The 22,778-nt window shown below is 43.2% G+C and overlaps 1 protein-coding gene across 1 annotated transcript in view; it reads right to left on the bottom strand.

Annotated features, from left to right (window-relative positions):
* Nucleotides 1–22,778, bottom strand: part of LOC141761349 (uncharacterized) — a 96,402-nt gene that overhangs the window by 9,667 nt on the left and 63,957 nt on the right. Inside the window, exons 7-9 of the mRNA XM_074624686.1 lie at nucleotides 21,788–21,929; nucleotides 15,264–15,371; nucleotides 13,986–14,887 (exon numbers count right to left, since the gene is read on the bottom strand). Of these exons, the coding sequence (XP_074480787.1) occupies nucleotides 13,986–14,887; nucleotides 15,264–15,371; nucleotides 21,788–21,929 (1,152 nt within the window). The remainder of the gene's footprint in view (nucleotides 1–13,985; nucleotides 14,888–15,263; nucleotides 15,372–21,787; nucleotides 21,930–22,778) is intronic.

Genomic DNA, 22,778 nt, shown 5'->3' on the forward strand with positions numbered 1-22,778 from the left:
GCCCTTCAATTCCTTTCACACAAAACTCCTCAAAGATGAGAAATCCTATCAGACTGATTATTGAAACCACTATGAAGCTGTTGAATATAATATAACATTATTTCTGAAAGGTTCATTTGATCTAGCCGACGCACCATCTCTCTTTATCCTGTTAAAACCCAGCTCCCCGTCAGCAACGAGCCGCCCGCCCAAACAGAAAAGAGGTGAAAACTAAACAGAGAAAGGTGGGGACACCTGGATTTATTAGTGGACTTCACAGGACAAGATTTACAACTTGGAGGAATTTTTATGACAAACCGTTTTGATTCTTTTGATCGGTGGACCTTTACAGACTAAAGGAATATAAATAATGGAGGAATGGACACATATTCTGACTTTATGATCTCTTCACAGGTAAGGAGTCTCCACTTTTTATTCCTCTCTCTTGTTTACCGCTGGACCCGATAGTTTGAAGCTCGATAACGTCGATAACACCGGCTTTAGCCGCCATCCCGTGTAGTCGTCCCATATTAAATGGGCCAAAACATCCGTTAGGAAATATGCCAAATAAATTCATTAAGAGCATATTACATAGCCTAATATTGTGAGAATTGTTGCCAAGACAACTTAAATATAAACTTATATTATACAAAAGTTGAAATGCCTCCACTCCGCTGTGATTCTGATCCAATAATACACTTTTTGTCAAATTCAGTGACTATGTGGTCCGCTGGCTGTCCGTTCTGCCGTTCTTCAGACAGCCAGCTGACGGTGTAAATATGAAACAAACAAAGTGTCTCCGACCCAGCCGCTACAACAATGATAGAAATAATAATTACATCTATGTTTCTTCAATACATTTTGACTTTTGGACTTCAGACTGAGACGATGACGGAGACGAGGAGCTGTGAATGTGTTTGAGTGAGAGAAGAGAAGGTGGACTGAACGCCATGTTTTGGTATTAATAGTAATTTGAACATCAACGTTATGAATGAAGCTTCTAACTACTCAGTAGGCTGCAGCTCTACGAGCGACACGACACTAGTTTGACTTTGACAAACGTGGAAGTCGGACCGACCGGCCTGTTTTATTTTTCAGACCGTTTCTTCATTTAAATTATTTTGGACTTATGTCAAATTCAAGATTCAAGATTCAAGATGTTTATTGTCACGCCAGTTGTACAGGTACAAACGTGTGAAATACTTTTCGCTAGGAAGCTCCATTAAATAATAAATTATATTACATTTACATTACAATCATAAAAGGAAATACTTTATACAAGGGCATATTAAGAACATATGTATTAACAATACATACAGTATATACAGTATAAGAAATATTTTTGTGTAAGAATGTGTCAAATTAATTATAGATTTAAAAGTCTGATGGCCTGGGGGAAAAAACTGTTCCTCAGTCTGCTGGTGAGAGTCCTGGGGGTCCTGTATCTTCTACCAGAGGGCAGGAGGGAGAACAGGCTGTTGTGGGGGTGTGTCGTGTCCTTAATGACCCTCAGGGACTTCCTGAGGCACCGCTGGGTGTAAAGCTCCTGCAGGCTGGGCAGCTCGCACCCGGTGATGTGTTGGGCCGAGCGCACCACCCTTTCCAGCGCCTTACGGTCCACGTTGGTGCAGCTGCCGAACCAGGTGGTGAAGCAGCCTGTCAGGAGGCTCTCTATGGTGCCCCGGTAGAAGTCCCTGAGGATTTGCGGTTTCAGTCTGAAAGTCTTGAGTCGCCTCAGAGCGTACAGTCTCTGCTGGGTCTTCCTGACTACAGCGGTGGTGTGGGTGGCCCATGTCAAGTCCTTATGGATGTTGACACCCAGGTATTTAAAGGTGTCCACCCTCTCCACCGCTGTGCCGTTGATGGTGCAACCCCCCCTCCTGTAATCCACGATGACCTCCTTGGTCTTTGAGATGTTCAGGGAGAGGTGGTTGTTCTGACACCGCTGTTCCAGGGTAGTCACCTCCTCCCTGTAAGCCATCTCGTCGCCATGGGAGATCAACCCCACAACTGCTGTGTCGTCCGCAAACTTCACGATGGTGTTTGAAGCTCTTGTTGCCACACAGTCGTGGGTGTAGAGGGAGTACAGGAGGGGGCTGAGAACACAGCCCTGAGGCGCTCCTGTGCTTCGAGTCAGTGAAGTCGAGGTGAGGTTGTTGATTCTCACCACCTGGGGGCGTCCCGTCAGAAAGTCCAGGATCCAGTCACACAGTGGTGTGTTCAGGCCCAGATCCTTGAGCTTACTGACGAGCCTGGAGGGCACTATGGTGTTGAACGCTGAGCTGTAATCCACGAACAGCATCCTCACATAGGTGTCCCTTCCTTCCAGGTGGGAGAGGGCGGTGTGTAGTACATGGGCGATGGCGTCCTCTGTGCCTCTGTTTGGGCGGTATGCAAATTGTAGGGGGTCGAGTGTGGGGGGAAGCATGGGGCAGATTAGGGATTTAACCAGTTTCTCAAAACACTTGCTGATTATGGGGGTGAGGGCTACGGGGGTGAGGGTTATGGGGCGCCAGTCGTTTAACCTGGTTACTTTTTGTTGTTTGGGGATGGGGATGATGGTGGTGGATTTGAAGCAGGTGGGGACAGTCCGGAGAGATAGTGACAGGTTGAAAATTGTTGTGAAAACCCCCGCCAACTGGTGTGCGCAGGACTTCAGGACGCGTCCAGGAATGCCGTCTGGGCCGGCCGCTTTGCGTGGGTTGATACGCAGGAGGGTCCGGCGAACATCAGCCTCTGTGATGGAGAGGGGACGGTCCTGTTCTGCAACAGTCATGGGGGAGGGGTGTGGAGGTGGTGGGCAATCCAGGTTTTCAGCTGAGGTGGGGGTAGAGGGAAGGGGGTTGTCAGTGTTGGATGGTAGTGGTTGTAAGGGGGGGTTCTGATTGTCTGCAGGGGTGGGGGTGGGGGTGGGGCAGGACATGACACAGGGTCTGACAGAGGAGTCAAACCTGGCATAAAAATGGTTGAGTTTGTCTGGGAGGTTGGGTGCTGTGTCTGTGATCTGTTGTCTGGGTCCTTTAAAGTCTGTCATGGTTTGGAGTCCTTGCCACAAGTGCCTTGGGTTGTTGGAAGTGAGTTTGGACTCCACCCGTTGTCTGTAGTCTCTCTTTGCCTGTTTGATTACTGTCCTTAAAGAGTAACGTGAATGTTTGTAGTCGTCTGGTGAGCCTGAGGTGAAGGCTGTGTTCCGTGCATTGAGGGCTGCACGGACATCACAGTTTATCCAGGGCTTTTGATTTGTCTTTGTCTTTATGGTTTTTGTGGGGACTACTTCCTCCGTGCATGTCCTGATGAAGCTGGTGACTGTGTCTGTGAAGCCACTGATGCTGTCGTTTGCAGTCCTGAACATCTCCCAGTCCACGTGATCAAAACAATCCTGAAGGATGGCGTCTGATTGGTCTGACCAACAGTGAACGGTCCTGTAGGCGGGGGCTTCACGTTTCAGTCTCTGCCTATAGGCGGGGAGAAGGAGGATGGAGGAGTGATCCGATTTGCCGAAAGGTGGGCGGGGGAGGGCTTTATAGCCGTTGCGGAAGGGTGTGTAGCAGTGGTCCAGTGTGTTGTCCCCCCGTGTGTTGAAGTGAATGTGTTGGTACAGTTTTGGGGAAATGTTCTTCAGATTGGCCCGGTTGAAGTCCCCCGCAACAATGAGTGCGGTCCTCGGGTGCGCGGTCTCCTGCACGTTAACTGCCCTGTGTAACTCCCGGAGCGCTCTGTCCGTGTCGGCCTGGGGGGGGATATAAACACCGGCGATGGTAACCGATGTAAACTCCCTTGGGAGCCAAAAAGGCCGACACTGCAGCATGAGGTACTCCAAGTCAGGGGAGCAGAAGGTGCCGATGGTCCTGATGTTCTGTTGGACACACCAAGTCCGGTTAACCATCAGACATACCCCTCCGCCCCTTGTTTTCCCGGAGAGCTCCTGGTCTCTGTCCGTCCGATGGACGGTGAAACCCGGGGGCTCGATGGCGTGGTCCGGTACCTCAGCTGATAGCCAGGTCTCCGTGAGGCAGATAATGTTACAGTTTCTGATGTCCGGCTGGAAACATATCCGCGCCCGCAGCTCGCACAGTTTGTTGTCGAGCGACTGCACATTTGCCAGTAACATAGTGGGGAGTGGGGGGCGATGAGCGCGCCGTCTCAGTCGAACCAGGACCCCGGCTCGCCGGCCTCTCCTTCTCTGTTGGGACCCGGACTTCGGTCGGACCCCGGCTCGCCTGTCTGTCCTCCTCAGTTCAGGAAAGAGAGTTAGATCCGGAGTGAGGAGGTCCCGGCTGTGGTGAATGCTCCTCTCTCTGATGTTCAGAAGAGTCTCTCTGTTGTAACTGATCCTGGGGGCTTTGTTATTGTTGTTGTTATTGTCGCCGTCGTCCATTCTTTGAAGTTGCTTTACTTAACTGATACTATAGAGCCTGAAACTATCACGAGACATAAAACTAGCAAAACTTAACAAAATAACATAAAACTGGCCTAATAATAAAAATTAATCTTTAAAAAAAACACTAAAATAACCTTAACATGTATGGAGCTCCTGGCATGTCGCCCTGTCTCTACGGCGCCATGGTTACCGAATGTGGGCAGTTACATGTCTGTTTAAAACACATGTCCGGTAGTTCTATATGGACGGAATCTTCAGTGACGCCATTGGTCTAAAACGATACGAGCCTCGCGCTTCACGAAAAACTTCCTAAATTACTCCGCACGCGCTCCGAAGCCTCGACACAGCGCATGACACCAGTACTGAAACCCCTGAAGGGTTAACCCGGAAGTTAGCTCGCTAACCCCAAACCCCGCTTGGTAGTCCAGGCCTCAGGCCTCCGGCCCACTTCAGCACTGATATGAAACAAAGAGGCCTTCACGAGGACAGCTACGTCTTCTCTTCCTGTCTCGTCACTTGATAAACCCAAACACCGGAATACGGTGAAAAGGTTCAACAATTGACTGTTTAGAGCAACAACAGTCAGGAACAGCTGCGTTGTTTCCGGTCAGTGTCTCCAAAATGAACGACTTGAAGCCATGAAGTCATGACCACTGACCTGAACATCGGTGGGATCAGAGGACGAGCCTGCTGCTGGTCTACGGGGGACCTTGTAGCTCCGCTGGTCCAGGTTCCGCTGCTCCTCCTTCATTCCGCTCTTGTAGTGCTCTTGGTCCTGCTCGTGCTCCTGGTCCGGTGTGGACCGGAAGTTCAATCAGAGAACAGGAGCACACATTAGAAAGAGCTAAGAGGCTAACGCTAGATATTAGACTCTTTTTTGTGTGTTACATTAATACTGTGTAAATCTTTTCAGACTTTTGTTTTACTTTTTTTTGGACATTTTTCAGAAATCTTTTTTTTTTTTTTACCTTTTTTGGAAATTTTTTCAAACATTTTCAGAATACTATTCAGACATTTTTGTGACTTTCTTTTTTTTTTTACCTTTTCGGACATTTTTGGAAATTTTTCTGATTTATTTTCAAAGATTTTTTTTTATTATTTTTTGGAGATTTTCAGAATTTTTTCAGAGTTTTTCTTTTATATACCTTTTTAGGACATTTTTTCAAACATTTTCAGAATTATTTTTCTGACTTTCTTTTTTCACTTTTTTGGAGATTTTTCAGACTTTTTTTCCAAGATTTTTAAGAATTTCTTTCAGAGATTTTTCAAAACATTTTTCTGACTTTTTTCAGAACATTTTTTAGGAGATTTTTTTCGAACATTTTCAGAATTATTTTCTGACTTTTTAAAGATATTTTTCTGACTTTCTTTTTTCCAAGATTTTTAAGAATTTCTTTCAGATTTTTCTGACTTTTTTTAGACATTTTTCTGACTTTTTTCCGAATTGTTTCAAAGATTTTTTAGAATGTTTTTTTTTAAAATCTTTCTTCGGATATTTTTTCAAACATTTTCAGAATTCTTTTCAGACATTTTTCCAACTTTCTTTTTTTTTTAAATTCTTTTGGACATTTTTCTGACTTTTATCTGAGATCTTTCGACAGTTTTCTGGTCCTGGTCTGGAGGTTCAATCAGAGATCAGGAGCACACATTAGAGAGAGCTAATGCTAACGCTAGCAGCTAGCAGGCCGAAGCTAACAGGCTAACTAGCTGTTAGCATGGAGCTAGCTCAGCGTGCTAACTCTATATTCACTTTGACTTCATTGTTAAAGTGTTTACCTGAGTGTTAAAGTGTTTACCTGAGTGTGTTAAAGTGTTTACCTGAGTGTGTTAAAGTGTTTACCTGAGTGTGTTCGGGTTCACCTGCAGCTCTGCCTCGAAACGGATCAAAGATGCTCGTCAGCTAACAAAGCAACTCTCCCGCCAACAGCCCGACAACCACACTTCCGGTTACTAGTACTTCGGGTCTGTTTTTTCAGTGTAAAGTTACAGAAAGTCTCCACCTGGAGGTCAGGAGGGAAACTACAGCTACACAGAGGATTTAATTAATTAACATTATTTTATTCAGTGGTGGAATGTAACTCAGTACATTTAGTACTTTAGTACTGAACTTAACTCAAGATACTTTACTGGACTATTTCCATTTCCTGCTACTTCCTACTTCTCCTCCACTACATCTCAGAGGGAATATTCTACTGTTTACTCCACTACATTTATCTGACAGCTTTAGTTACTTTACAGATGACAGTTCACCCAATGATAAATTATGACCTATTTATGCATATATATTTATATCTATATCATACCATATGATATTATGACCACTTTATACATATATATTTATATTATATTATATTCTGACCAATTTATATATATATTTATTATGACCAATTTATATATATATGTATTATATTATGACAATTGATGTATATATTTATTATATTATAACCAATTTATATATATATATTTATTATATCATGACCAATTTATATATATATATTTATTATATTATGACCAATTTATATTTATAATATTATGACTAATTTATATATATATATATATATATATATATATATATATATATTGTTACAACCCGGCTCTTAGGTTGCAACAAAAATGGGAGTGGAGACGAGGTAAATGCAAAAAGTAACAGAGTTTATTTACAAAACACTAATTAATGAATAAATGTATAGATCATTATCAGTAATCAGTGGTGTAGGAGTGCATGGATGCGTGTGTGTGAGTGCATATAGAAAAAGAGGAAGAATAGCCGCGCCGCGATGTCCACAGGAATGGAGTGATGTGCGTGCATGGAGAGAGAGAGCGCGTTCTGAATGGCGAAGAGGGTTTTATAGTCAGCGCTACACCGGGCCCAGGTGTAGCTCATCAACCCATCATGTCCTCATGTCCCCGCCTCAACCAGAGCCTGCAAGAAACAAAAGAGACCAGCGAGCCAACACACACCTAGTGGTGGGGAGGGGTCGTCACATCAAAAAAGGAGTTCCAATAAGAACACCGCAACCGCTATTCACTAAATCAACAACAAAACAATTTACTTTACCTACGATTGATGTTCTTCATTTGTAATATAATTTCTAAACTTTAGTTGTAACACTTTACTTACACTTACAACTATATCAAAATCCATACTGACCATTTGTAGTTTATTCCCCAGCAGCCAACCAACCCCCATCCCGCCCACTCAGCAACTCCGGCGCCTGAAGAAGCATTTAAGGTGACAGAACAGGGACATAGCAGACCAGAGGGGTTAACAACTCAGTCAGACAAATATTTAAGAGCTAGGAGCTCTAGATAAGGCATCGGCCACAACATTATCAGAGCCTTTGATGTGGCGAACGTCCAAACAATAAGCTTGCAAATACAACATCCATCGCATCAACCTGCGATTTGGGCAATGTACTGAGTGCAAAAAAGTTATGGGATTATGATCTGTGTACGCAACCAGAGGAACACTAGAGCCTACATAAACATCAAAATGCTGTAAATTACAACGTCATCCAAATACACAGCACAACCTTCCAGCCCTGACACCACCATGTTCATGAGGCGCTGGAATGTTGAGGGTGCATTCCGCAGTCCAAAACTCATGACATTATAAGTGAACAAACCGTTGGGTGTGATAAAGGCAGAGATTTCTTTTGCCCTCTGAGACAGTGGAACCTGCCAGTAACCCTTCAGTAGATCAAATTTACTTACAAATTTCGCAGAACCAACCTGATCAATGCAATCTTCGATCCGAGGCAGTGGATAAGCATCAGGTTTGGTAACTGTATTTACTTTTCGATAATCTGTACAAAACCTAGGACTTTTGTCAGACTTTTCAACAAGCAAACAAGGTGACGCCCAGCTCGAAGACAAGGGTTCTGCGATGCCATTTTCGAGCATGTATTTAATTTCTGTGTCCATTACCTTGCGCTTCTCTTCAGACACACGGTAAAAACGTTGACGGATGGGCTGCGCGTCGCCTACATCTATGTCATGCTCGACCAGATGAGTTTGGCTTGGTGTATCACCAAACAAGCATGGATAGCTGTGAATAAGAGCAGACAACTCAGCACTTCTTCCCGCAGACAAATGAACAAACAAAGAATCAAGATTACGCAACGTTTCAGCGTTCTTCAGTCGCCCACGCAACAAGCTTTCATCTGGTGCGGTAACCCCATCATCCTCCCCTGCAGGGAACTGACTCCCAACAGCCGCCGCTGCTGAGAGAGGTCTAGACTCGCGAGCATAGTACGGTTTCAACATGTTGACATGGCAGAGTTGAGTTGCTTTCCTACGCTTCGGCGTGGAAAGGATATCATTTTGGTCAGACACCTGCCGCAGTACAGTAAAAGGGCCAATAAATTTAGCTTGAAATGGCGACTTAACTATTGGAAACAAAGCAAGGACCTGATCTCCAGGACTAAACCCGCGCTGCTCAGTTTTCCGATCATACAAACGTTTCATTTTTTCCTGGGCAGACGACAACTTTTCTTTAGCCATCTCCCCAGCGGAGTACAAACGATGCCGGAACCCGTTTACATACTCTATCAGATTACTAGGCGGTTCTGATGGCATGACAGTGTCATGCAGCAGCGTGAGCGGCCCACGCACTGTATGGCCAAAAACAAGTTCGTTAGGGCTAAAACAGGTGCTTTCCTGCACAACTTCTCTAGCAGCTAACAGAAGCCATGGCAGCCCTTCCTCCCAGTCCTGATTCAGCTCAACACAATAACTACGCAAAAGAGACTTCAGAGTCTGGTGGAACCTCTCAAGAGCTCCCTGACTCTGTGCGTGATATGCGGAAGACTGGTTATGTTGGACCTTCAACTGTTTCCACACTTGTGCAAAACGGTTGGATGAGAAATTTGAACCCTGATCACTCTGTATCACTTTCGGGATTCCGAAGATGGAGATGAACTGTGTCAGTGCTTTCACTACCGACTTCGTGGTGATAGATCGCAGTGGATATGCGGCCGGATACCTCGTGCTCTGACACATCACAGTAAGCAAGTAGTTACAGCCTGCTTTGGAACGAGGTAAAGGACCGACACAATCAATGATCAAATATTCAAATGGCTGTGCAGTCGCTGGGATGGGGCACAGTGGAGCAGGTTTAATGCTCTGATTGGGTTTACCTGTCATTTGGCACGTGTGACATGATTTAATATAACGAGACACATCTCTCTTTAAACGAGGCCAAAAAAAATACCGTAAAATGTAATTATACGTCTTACGGACGCCCAGATGTCCTGACTGGTTATGTGATGTTTGAAGGACCTCGTCACGAAACTTTACAGGAACCACAATCTGAAACACTGGCTTACCGACAAAGTCTTCCCCATGCGACAGCCATTTTCTCACCAAAAGCTCTCCTTGCAACAGATAACCACTGGCGGCGCTGTTTCCATCCTCAGTGGAGAGAACAGCCTCAAACAGCTGACTCAGGGAGGGATCAGCTCTCTGCTCCGCCACTAGGTCACTGCGAGATACAGACAACAATGAGTCAGGAACAACAACAAGATCCCCCTCACTCAACTCCTCTTCACCCTGCTCAGGTTCCCCCTGTGCACGGCTCATAGCCCGTGTCACAGCGCAAGCGGTAAACACTTCTGGGAAACACAGAGCGTTCTCATCTGGGTTACCAGTCACAGTGGGTGAAGATGACACCATAGGAGGTGGTGGACGCTCGGCCCACACCCGGCTGCCAGCCAGGCCGTTACCAAGAATGATGTCCACACCTTCGATCGGCAGTGCAGGACGGACTCCCATGGCGACCTTACCCTGCACCAAACCACAGTTAATTTCAACAGAATGCAAAGGAACAGGCACAACGTTCAAACCCATACCCCGCATCAGGACAAAGTCCCCAGTGTCAGAATCATCACAAAATGGCAGAACAGAGCTCAAAATGTACGAGTCATATGCTGCGGTATCTCTCAAGATTTTTACCGGCACACTGTTACCTCCCACCAGTGACACACAGCCGTCAGACACAAAGGCAGAGAAATCAGGTTCCTCCAACCTGCATGGCTCTCCAATGTTAACCTGTCGAAAGGGAGAGACAACAGGGACAGGTTCCACAGATACAGCACAAGCACCAGAGTTCAACCGACCCCCGCTATACCCTCTTCCAGCATTAGCTCTGGGACAGTCAGCTTTCCAGTGCCCTCTACCCCTGCAAAAGTTACATACTCTTGAAGAGTCAAAATGCGTCTGACCTCGTGTACAGTGTTCCAACCTACCAAGGCGTGGATGAGGTTTCTCCTCTCGTCTACCCGAGGCACGATACATACCACCTCCGTCTGGGACCCTGAAGTTGCGGTCACCTCTGTGAGTCAGCACGTAGTCATCAGCCAGGGTGGCGGCCTCAGCAGCAGTCTTCACCTTATGCTCACCGATGTAAACAGCGATGTGGCTGGGGATGGAATTTTTAAATTGTTCTAAAACAACCAGATCACATAAAGCATTATAAGTGTCTACCTTTACGGCATTGCACCAACGACTGAAAAAAGTGACCAGATCTCTGGCAAACTCCACATGACTCTGTTTACCAGACTTCTCCCAGGTCCTGAACTTCTGGCGATACGCCTCTGGGACTAACTCATAGGCCTTTAATACAGCAGATTTAACAATTAAATAGATTTTACTTTCTGCCACTGTCAGAGCAGAGTAGGCCTCCTGAGCCTTACCTATTGAAACACACTGCAATAATAATGTACTATCAGCATCAGACCACTCTCTGCTCTCAGCTACACGCTCAAACAATGAGAAAAAGGTGTCTGGGTCTCGCTCACTAAACTGAGGAACTAACCGCAGATTACTGGCAACATCAAATGATGAAGTCGATCTACCAGAGAAGTCAGAGGCACGGCTAGGACCTCCAGCAGGTAAACTCAACCTGTGCTCTATCTCCAGCCTTTTAAGTTCTGCCTCTCTCCTCAGTTTCTCCACTGCCAGCTTCTCCATCTCTGTCTGCAGTAGCAACAGCTCTCTCCTCTGCTCAAAAGTCAGACCTGTATCTCTGCAGCCAGACACATCAACACTGTCCACCTCAGGACCAACAGTATACATTTTACCTCTGAAAATACCCCTATCACTGAGATTTGCTTTAACAATACCTTTAATGTTTTCCTTCATCCTCTTATCACCAACATCTAAATTAAAATGTTCGGCAATACGGATTAACTGTTCACGTGAGCAGCTCTCCAGCAGCTCCTCCGATGGCGCTCTCAAAAACTCCTCTACACTCGCCATAACTCATTTACCTACACGCACAATCCTCTACTGACGCGACAAAAACACACCTGGCACGCTGAGCTCACACAGCCCGCACAGCCGTGACGTCACCGTGCACCGTCCCTCTAACTGCCTGACAGAGAACTAGGTAAACTCCCCCCTAGTCTTCAGGTGCTAGTTGCGGTGGGTATTTATGCACTATCTACCGCAAAGCCCGGCGAAGCAACCGGCAACCGGCGACTCCCCCCGCAGCCTCGGCCGTGCTCCCGAGCTGACAGCAGCTCTAACCGCGTTCACACCACACTAACACCCCCCTACGAACTCCAAAGGGAGTCCGCACTGAAGCCTAACAGGGACAGAAACACCGGTAACTTACAGTAGCTGGACCTGACTGCTGAACTCACTGCCAAACATCACCAGCACATCAAACCTGGCGACACTAACAAACAACCAGCGGCTTCACTGAAATGAACACAAACAGCACTTACCCCCGTCAACGCTACTCCCAAACATTTAGCTGAGCGCTCATTGTCAAAAAACGCTCCTGAAATTGGCAACAGCTGTGTGTCGACGTCACACTACAACCGGTCCTTCTCACTAACTCCGCCCAACAGACCTCTTACTACCTGAGAAACTAGGTCCACCAAAATAGACGAGCCCCCATTTGTTACAACCCGGCTCTTAGGTTGCAACAAAAATGGGAGTGGAGACGAGGTAAATGCAAAAAGTAACAGAGTTTATTTACAAAACACCAATTAATGAATAAATGTATAGATCATAATCAGTAATCAGTGGTGTAGGAGTGCATGGATGCGTGTGTGTGAGTGCATATAGAAAAAGAGGAAGAATAGCCGCGCCGCGATGTCCACAGGAATGGAGTGATGTGCGTGCATGGAGAGAGAGCGCGTTCTGAATGGCGAAGAGGGTTTTATAGTCAGCGCTACACCGGGCCCAGGTGTAGCTCATCAACCCATCATGTCCTCATGTCCCCGCCTCAACCAGAGCCTGCAAGAAACAAAAGAGACCAGCGAGCCAACACACACCTAGTGGTGGGGAGGGGTCGTCACAATATATTCATTTATTATATTATGACCAATTCATATGTATTTATTACATTGTGACCAATTTGTCATAACCCAGACAACTAAAGTATATATATGTAATTGATTTTCTGTAAACTTTAATCTTTGGACTGATAGTGGTTGATAAAGTCAAATAATACGACATCAGAGATAAAATCATTGCTTTCCCGTCAGGTCAGTGTTACAGGAACTCTTAGCCTGACAGTTAGCCGTATAGTTCACAGCAACACAAACAGAAATGAAACACTTTTAAACACACACAACAAATATTTAGATTTATTAAAGTTGATTAATTCACTTCTGCTTTTAGAAACATTTTAAAATGTCAGTCACAGCTGCTGTATGGGCTTTAACTACTGAGGTCATTTATTATCTGACTGCTGCAAGATCATTAATGATAATGAGTCCAATTAGCTCACGACTTAGTCCTAAAACAATGTTAATGCTGACAACGCCGATTACAACAGCTCAACAAATACTGATTAATGGAAACGGTTTCAAATGAGGAGTCAAAGCATCTCATTGTGTCGACTAATTTAATGAGAACATCAACAGATTCAAAACCGCATTCAGTCATAGAAAATAATAACAGTGAATATAAATGTAAAATAAAGATTATTCAGTGAAAACTACACAAAGGAGGAAAATATAATGTTGAACTATGAAACAATAAGAACAAGAGATTATGTATGAAGCAGATAAAAACAATAATGGGAACACATCTGGAATAAATCATTCGAAACTCATTATTTCACAGAAAATCATTCTTTTGACCACATCTATGGCTGAGGACATTCGTTGACGTGACAGTGGTTGTATTCGGGAGGGGGAGATGGTAACCCCTGTCTCTGTTCAAAGATGGTCTCTGGTGTCGGATGTGAATGTCCTCCTCGATCTTTCTCCGGCTGTCGACTCGTGGATGGATTATTGAACGGGTCTACGGGGCACAGGCCCAGGGGGTCGACTACAGTCAACAGTTTCTGGTCTTTACCAAACAATTCATCCAGAAAATACTCAGCAGATTAATGCATGGTAAAGAACTAAATATATAACAGGTATAAAGGCCAGTATGTAGTCGTAGCCATGAAAACACACATGTTGTTTAGAACATGAAGTTACTGTTGGTCAGACTTCAATGTGGAGAGAAGCTCAGAATACAACAACACAGCTATCAGGGCATGGGGAGCAGGCAGGAGGAAACAGCTAGCTGGCATCTGAAACATGTTCACAACGATGCAGAGTGAATGCGCTGGTGGGATTTAAGGTTACCACTCAGAGAAAAAGTTTTACCACATTGGTCACACCAGTACGGTTTCTCTCCAGTGTGAATGCGTTGGTGGACTTTAAGGGAACTATCCCGAGAAAAGGTTTTACTACATTGGTTAAACCAGTACGGTTTCTCTCCAGTGTGAATGCGTTGATGTCTTTTCAGGTCACCTGATGTTGTGAAAGCTGCTCCACATTCATCACAGCTGTAGGGTTTCTCTCCAGTGTGAATGCGTTGATGTGATTTCAGGCTACCCGATGTAGTGAACGCTGCTCCACATTCATCACAGCTGTAGGGTTTCTCTCCAGTGTGAATGCGTTGATGTATTTTCAGGTAACCTGACTCACTGAAAGCTGCTCCACATTCATCACAGCTGTAGGGTTTCTCTCCAGTGTGAATGCGTTTATGTCTTTTCAGTTGATCTGATCTAGTGAACGCTGCTCCACATTCATCACAGCTGTAGGGTTTCTCTCCAGTGTGAATGCGTTGATGTGATTTCAGGATACCCGATGTAGTGAACGCTGCTCCACATTCATCACAGCTGTAGGGTTTCTCTCCAGTGTGACTGCGTTGGTGGATTTTAAGGGAACTATCCTGAGAAAAGGTTTTACCACATTGGTCACACCAGTACGGTTTCTCTCCAGTATGAATGCGTTGGTGGGATTTCAGGTTACCTGATGTAGTGAAAGCTGCTCCACATTCATCACAGCTGTAGGGTTTTTCTCCAGTATGAATGCGTTGATGTGATTTCAGGCTACCCGATGTAGTGAAAGCTGCTCCACATTCATCACAGCTGTAGGGTTTCTCTCCAGTGTGAATACGTTGATGTGTTTTCAGGTGACCTGATGTAGTGAAAGCTGCTCCACATTCATCACAGCTGTGTAGTTTCTCTCCAGTGTGAACTCTCTGATGAATCAGTCCCTTTCTTCCTCTCCGTTTCTATAGCAACAGACATACAGACAGAGAGAGCGAGAGAGTCAGTGAGATGCCATGGTGGAGCGACCTATCTAGAACCATAAAGAACATTAAAACATGTCAGTGGAACATAACCCACAATGTTCCAGTCTGACTAATATACTACCACCTGTGACAACCAACTGAGGGCCGTGTCCCTCTGTAGACGTTTGATTGGTCACCACAGACGCCCCCTTGACATTTATTAATTATCACAATTATTAATTGTCCCGCATGTTAACGTACAGCATGCTAACGTACGGCATACTAATTCATATTAATTTAGAGTATTTCAGGAAGAAGAGGACTCTTTAATATATATAAGGCCTTAACTAACAAAGAAAATGAACCTGCAGATGACCTTTTGGCCTTTTGGAACAGCTGCTGAGCGTCCAACGGCGTCCATCGCAGCCAACATCGCACTGCTGATCCTGACACGTGTCAGCGGGATGGAACACTCCTTCAACACCTGTAAAATAACAATACAGAAAGACTATTGTTGACACTTTGTCTTGTGAAAAAAGGGTAATTAATAAACATATAATCAGTAAACATATAATCAATAAACATACAATCAATAAACATATAATCAATATACATTAGGGCTGCACGATTATTTATCATTATTATTAAAAAACGTGACAAATCTCCCTTTAAGGCAAGGCAAGGCAAGGCAAGGCAAGGCAAGGCAAGGCAGCTTTATTTGTATAGCACATTTCAACAACAGGGCAATTCAAAGTGCTTTACAGAAACATTCAAGAACATTGCGACAAAATGCAAAAGAACATTAAGAAATAATTAAAAACATTAAAACATTAAGGATTAGAAAATAAAAACAAGGTAAAAATAAAAGCTAGGATAGAAGCTAAAATTGCAAAAAACATTAAAGATTAGAAAATAAAAACAAGCTAAAAATAAAAGCTAGGATAGAAGCTAAAATTGCATAAAACTCAAAAGAGTAAAAGTTATAGTGCAGTGTCAGAATAAAAGGCACCCGCAAACAGGAAAGTTTTAAGCTTTGTTTTAAAAGAAGTGAGAGTTGGAGCGGTCCTGCAGGTTTCTGGGAGCTTGTTCCAGATATTTGGTGCATAAAAACTAAACGCTGCTTCTGCATGTTTAGTTCTGACTCTGGGGACACTAAGCAGACCTGATCCAGATGACCTGAGAGGTCTGGATGGTTCATAACACAGCAGAAGATCAGAAATGTATTTTGGCCCTAAACCATTTAGTGCTTTGTAAACCAGCAGCAGTACCTTGAAATCAATTATCTGAGAGACAGGCAGCCAGTGTAGAGACTTCAGAACTGGACTGATGTGATCCACTTTCTTGGTCTTAGTGAGGACTCTAGCAGCAGCGTTCTGAATCAGCTGCAGCTGTCTGATCGATTTTTTAGGAAGACCGGTAAAGACGCCGTTACAGTAGTCAAGTCGGCTGAAGATAAATGCATGGACTAGTTTTTCCAAATCCTGCTGAGACATCAGTCCTCTAATTCTTCTTATATTCTTCAGGTGATAGAAGGCTGTCTTTGTAATTGTCTTAATATGGCTGTTAAAGCTCAGGTCTGAGTCCATGACTACACCAAGGTTTCTGGCATGGTCTGAGCTTTTTAACATCACAGATTGTAGGTGAGCACTAACCTTTAATCTTTCTTTTTTGGCTCCAAAAACTACGACCTCAGTTTTGTCTTTGTTCAGCTGAAGAAAATTCTGGCACATCCAATTATTGACTTGTTCAATGCACTCACTCAGTGCTTGTATTGGACTGTAGTCTCCTGGTGATAGAGTTATGTAAATTTGTGTGTCGTCTGCATAGTTATGGTAATTTATTTTGTTGTTCTCAAAAATCTGACCCAGTGGGAGCATGTAGATGTTAAACAAAAGAGGCCCCAAGATGGAGCCTTGGGGAACTCCGCATGTGATTTTGTTCAGCTCAGATTTGCAATTACCTATAGACACAAAGAAGTCCCTGTCTTTTAGGTAGGATTTAAACCAGCTGAGTGCTATGCCAGAAATACCCACCCAGTTTTCCAGTCGGTCTAGTAATATATTATGGTCAACCGTGTCGAATGCAGCACTGAGATCCAGTAAAACTAAAACCGTAGTTCTACCACTGTCTGTGTTCAATCGGATGTCATTGAAGACCTTAACAAGAGCAGTCTCAGTGCTGTGGTTTCGTCGAAAACCTGACTGGAAGACATCAAAAGAGTTGTTTAGTGCCAGAAAGCTATTTAATTTTTGAAAAACAGTTTTTTCAATTATTTTAGACAAGAATGGAAGATTTGATATCGGTCTGTAATTATTTACTACTGATGAGTCCAGATTGTTCTTTTTGAGGAGTGGTTTGATGACAGCAGTTTTCAGGGCCTGTGGGAAGACTCCTGAAACAAGAGATGCATTAACAATCTGTAAAAGCTCTGAGACCATACAATCTGATACTTTTTTGAAAAGGCCTGTTGGCAGAATGTCAAGGCAGCATGAGGAGGATTTTAGATGTTGTATGATTTCCTCCAGGTATGTCTGATTTATTGGATAAAACTGTGTCATGGTATTTGCGCCAGGTTTAAGTGGACGCAGGGGAAACAAACATCCTGTACCTGCTATGGAGGAAGTGACTGCTTGTCTGATTTTGTGAATTTTTTCTGTAAAAAAGGAAGCAAATTCATTGCAGGCCCTGGAGGATAAAAGTTCAGAGGCTACTGACACAGGAGGGTTTGTTAGCCTGTCGACAGTAGCAAACAGGGCACGTGCATTGTTATTGTTTTTGGTGATGATGTCAGAGAAGAAGGACCGCCTTGCATTTTTCAGTTCTGAATTATAAATGCAAAGTCTCTCTTTATAGATGTCATAATGAACTTGTAGATTTGTTTTCCGCCACTGGCGTTCAGCTTTTCGACACTCTCTTTTTTCATTTTTTACCAACATGGTATTTCTCCATGGAGATTTTTTCTTACCAGAGACAATCTTCACCGTTTTGGGTGCAATGGTATCAATAACATTTGTCATTTTAGAATTGAAATTATCTACAAGCTCATTGACAGAGGTCCAGGGGAGGGTGGGTGTGGAAGAGAAAGCCTGAACAAATTGATCACTGGTATTTTCAGTGATATACCTTTTTGTGATTACCTCTGTCTTATCATTTCTGTGCACAGGAAGAGTACTCTCAAAGAATACACATGAATGATCAGACAGAGCAACATCCATCACTACAACCTTGGAAATGTTCAGGCCCTTTGATATGATTAAGTCCAAAGTGTGTCCCCTATTGTGTGTGGGCTCATTCACATGCTGACTCATTCCATAGTTATCAAGAACCTGACACAGTTCTTTGGCCCCTCTGTCCTGTTGGTTGTCAACATGGATGTTAAAATCACCAACAATGACTACACAGTCAAAGTCAACACAAATTACAGACAGCAGTTCAGTAAAATCATCAAAAAAGTTTGTACAGTATTTAGGTGGCCTGTAGATATTGAGAAACAAAGTTCGAGAAGAGGAGTTCAACTGAAGAGCGACATATTCAAAAGAAGCAAAATGTCCATAAGATATCTGTTTGCATTGGAGAGAATCATTAAACAATATGGCAACTCCACCTCCTTTCTTATGCATTCTAGCTTCGCTCATAAAACTAAAGTTGGGAGGAGTTGACTCGATAAGAACAGCTGCACTGTTATTTTGGTCTAACCAAGTTTCAGTTAAAAACATAAAATCAAGCTTGTGTTCAATAATAAAATCATTGATTAAAAAACTTTTTCCTGCCAAAGACCTGACGTTTAACAGGGCTAGCTTTAATGTGCTAGAAGCATTATTATTATTTTTTGGGACATGGTTTGGCCGGCAAGGAATCAATGCTAAATTTGATAAATTAGCACAATCAGTAAAAATCTTCCTGTTTCTTTGCAGATTCACCATTCTTTTTCTACTACTTATTAGAACTGAGATAGAAGAAGCTCTCATCACACAGGGCCCCAGCTTTTCCTGGAAACAGTCACGTGTATCATTAGCCTTGAAGCCTGGACCCAGCACATATCAATCTGTGCTTGCAACATTTTGTAAAGGAACATCCTTATCAGGCTGCGGAGACAGAGGCTGATTCCATTGTGGAGGGGATGGAGGTGGTGGGTGTCGTGCTTGTGGAGATAGTGCCAAAGTTGTTCGAGGTCGACCTCGTGGGGGGATCATGGGAGAGAAAATGGGTGTAGGGCGGGGAGTAAGTTTAGTTCCAGCATTGACCAGCTCCTTCATGTGGTCAGTGAACTCCAAGAGGGGGGAGGAGGGAGAAAGGGTGATAAGCGAGGATGAGGACGCCTCCTCTTGTCTCTGCTGTATCCCAGGGCTGGCTTGTGGTGGGGGGTGAAATGATTCTCCTTGAGGTCCCCTGGCACATTGTGTTGTGTCTTCCTCCAGTGGTGATTCCTCTTGTCTCGCGTCCTTGGCAGAGGGAACAGATGAATGACGCAGGAAGTAGAATAGGTTGGAGTTGAACAATTTTACTCCTGACTTGTTTAGGCAGAGTCCATCTGCCTTGAAGAGATGTCTGCGGTCCCAAAAAAAGTTAAAATTGTCAATAAAATGCACTGAGTGGGATTTGCATGCTGTTGAAAGCCATGTGTTCAGTCCCAGCAATCTGCTGAATCTCTCGACTCCTCTTCTGATCGGCGGCAGGGGTCCACTGATAAACACCTGAGCATTCACAGAGCTGACCGTGTTTAGCAGACCAGTAAAGTCCCGTTTCAGCACTTCAGACTGTTGCTTCACAACATCATTCGACCCAATGTGCAATACCACATTTTTCACATTTGGGTGTGCAGTCACAATATCCAGGATTCTTTCTGCCAGATCAGAGACCTTATCTTTGGGAAAACAGAGTACTTTGATGTCTTTACTCCACATGCTTTTCACATCTTTAACAGCAGCATCACCCACAATCAGAGTTTGAGTTTGAGGCCCAGTTGTTAGCTTTCCCTGTAGTCTTTTACCTTCAGAGTTGCTTTTGGTTCTTACCCTGCTGTGTGAAGAGTTGACATTATCCAGGGCATCAGATCGAAATCCAGGGTCCTGCAACAGTGGAGCAAATCTGTTCTCCAGTTGCAAACTTCTTTGTTGGGGAGGTTTGTTATTCATCCTTCCTTTCACAGTTGTCCACGGTTGGACCTTACTTTGTACAAGGTGCATTTTGAAGTAATAAAAATGTGAGATTAATTTGTGATTAATTGAGATTAACTATGGACAATCATGCAGTTAATTTATTAATTATCAGGCGACATCCCCATTATGGAGTTGCATTATGGGAAATGTAAAACCCAGTATAGTTGAAGATTAACCCATACCGCGCACTAAGTCAGTCATTCATTCAAACAAGAAACACAGAGGTAGAGACCTCATTTCCTGTATAGCCGAGTAAAAAAGTATGCATTCATACTGTGATTCATACACAAAACTGTTGAACTCTTTCATTTTAAAACTCATGTATAGTTATTACAGATAGAAGTATTTTGATGTCCTTATTGTATTTCTTCTATTCTATAGTTGTGTCTTGGCTTTACCAGCACAGTGCATGCTTCTGTTTTTTTTATTTCTCTGTTTATTGTTATGCACCAAAAACAATAAGGCTAATTCCTTGTATGTGTAAACCTGATTCTGATTTCTGCTATTCTCTCTCTGTTAGCTGCTTTTTATGGGTTCCGATCAGTCTCAATATTAATGAATGCACACAAAGGAGTCACACATGTATCTGGTGATTTATATATAAATGACTCTCTCCACAAAAATATTTTTCAATGCACACAAACACAGTTATCGTTATATATAAATGTAAAAAAAACAATCCACATAAAAAACTAAGGTTCACAAATATATTTCTGACACACACAAAAATATGTCTTGTTTTAAATAAATGTAATAGAAATCCACAAATATATGTACTTAAAAGTATTTGATCAAAAACACATTTGGATGTTGTTACATTTATAAACAAACTGCTGTCATGTGTGAACTTCACTGTGTTCATCTGTGTGGGTTTTATGAGATTCCCGACGTGCACGACCCACAAATGCATTTTTTTCAACAGGAAATCATCCGTAGCCAATCAGATGCGCTGGCTAACGCTAGCTAACATTAGCTATGTGTTTGTTTAGCCCAGGGGTCAGAAAGCTTTACTATCAAAAGAGACATTTTAGGCAAAAAAAAAATTGCGTCATGCAGGGCTCAACATCGGACATTTTTTGGATATTTTCGGGACATTTGTCGGACATTTTTCTGACTGTTTTTTCTGAAATCTTTCCACATTTTTTCGAAGTTTTCTCAGACAATTTTTTAAAAATAAATGTTTTGGACAATTTTTGACTTTTGTTCTGAATTCTTTCAACATTTTTTTGACATTTTTTCAGAATGTTTTGGACATTTTTTCGGACATCTTTTTTTTTTGACATTTTTCGATTATTTTCGGAAATTTTTCAGATACGATAACGTTTCCTGTCCGTGACAGAGTTAGCATGCAGCTTTAGCTCTGCTCTGTCTAGCTCTGCTTTTCCTGTCAATGTGTGAAACCCAAAGTGTTTCCATCCTTTACTGGATGTGTAGTGTTTACTACGCTGGATTTAACATGGGAGGGTGCAGGTCGTATCCACGACGACCCTCCAACATTTTAGACTCTCTGAGGTTTGTTTTGGTTGACGGATACGGAACGGATATGACGTCACGTTACTCAGACTACCACAATAAAAGCGGTAACTTCCTTCTACCTCTGCATAGACTCAGATGAAGCAGATAGATCCATTCCCCCCCCACAGCTGCCACCTCAGTAGATATTGATGAACAGTTGGAGCTGTTTTCTCCTCTTCTTGGTGTCGTTATGAAGCCATGAAGTCATGAAGTCATGAACACTGACCTGAACATCGGTGGGATCGGAGGACGAGCCTGCTGCTGGTCTTCTGGGGACCTTGTTGCTCCGCTGGTCCGGGTTCTGCTGCTCCTCCTCCGGCTCGCTCTTGTAGTGCTCCTGGTCCTGGTCCAGGTCCTGGTCCTGGTCTCTGTTTCAGAAAGTGTGATGAGTGTTTTATTTCCTCATTGGTTCAGTCCGTATGGAAGGTTTACTGTGTGTCAGATATCAGTTTGTTACTCTGGACTGTCTAAAGTGACTCTTTTATGTGCCGTCAGTCATTTCTTTGAACATTCAGATATCACACAGCATCAAGTGTCTCTCAGCTCAGAACCAAACCTCTGCATGTCCTTCTTCTTTATAACACTGTGACTGTGAACACAGACAGCTGTCAGTCTGTTAGAGCAGCTTAATGTACTGTAGACTACAGTCTAATACAGTCACATTAAAGCTGAATAAATCTATTTAATGTAATGTAGACTACAGTCTAATACAGTCACATTAAAGCTGAATAACTCTATGTAATGTAATGTAGACTACAGTCTAATACAGTCACATTAAAGCTGAATAACTCTATGTAATGTAATGTAGACTACAGTCTAATACAGTCACATTAAAGCTGAATAACTCTATTTAATGTAATGTAGACTACAGTCTAATACAGTCACATTAAAGCTGAATAACTCTATTTAATGTAATGTAGACTACAGTCTAATACAGTCACATTAAAGCTGAATAACTCTATTTAATGTAATGTAGACTACAGTCTAATACAGTCACATTAAAGCTGAATAACTCTATTTAATGTAATGTAGACTACAGTCTAATACAGTCACATTAAAGCTGAATAACTCTATTTAATGTAATGTAGACTACAGTCTAATACAGTCACACTAAAGCTGAATAACTCTATTTAATGTACTGTAGACTACAGTCTAATACAGTCACATTAAAGCTGAATAACTCTAATGTAATGTAGACTACAGTCTAATACAGTCAC

This window comes from Sebastes fasciatus, chromosome 22 (genome assembly GCF_043250625.1).
Source record: "Sebastes fasciatus isolate fSebFas1 chromosome 22, fSebFas1.pri, whole genome shotgun sequence".
In the NCBI taxonomy this organism is placed as follows: Eukaryota; Metazoa; Chordata; class Actinopteri; order Perciformes; family Sebastidae; genus Sebastes; species Sebastes fasciatus.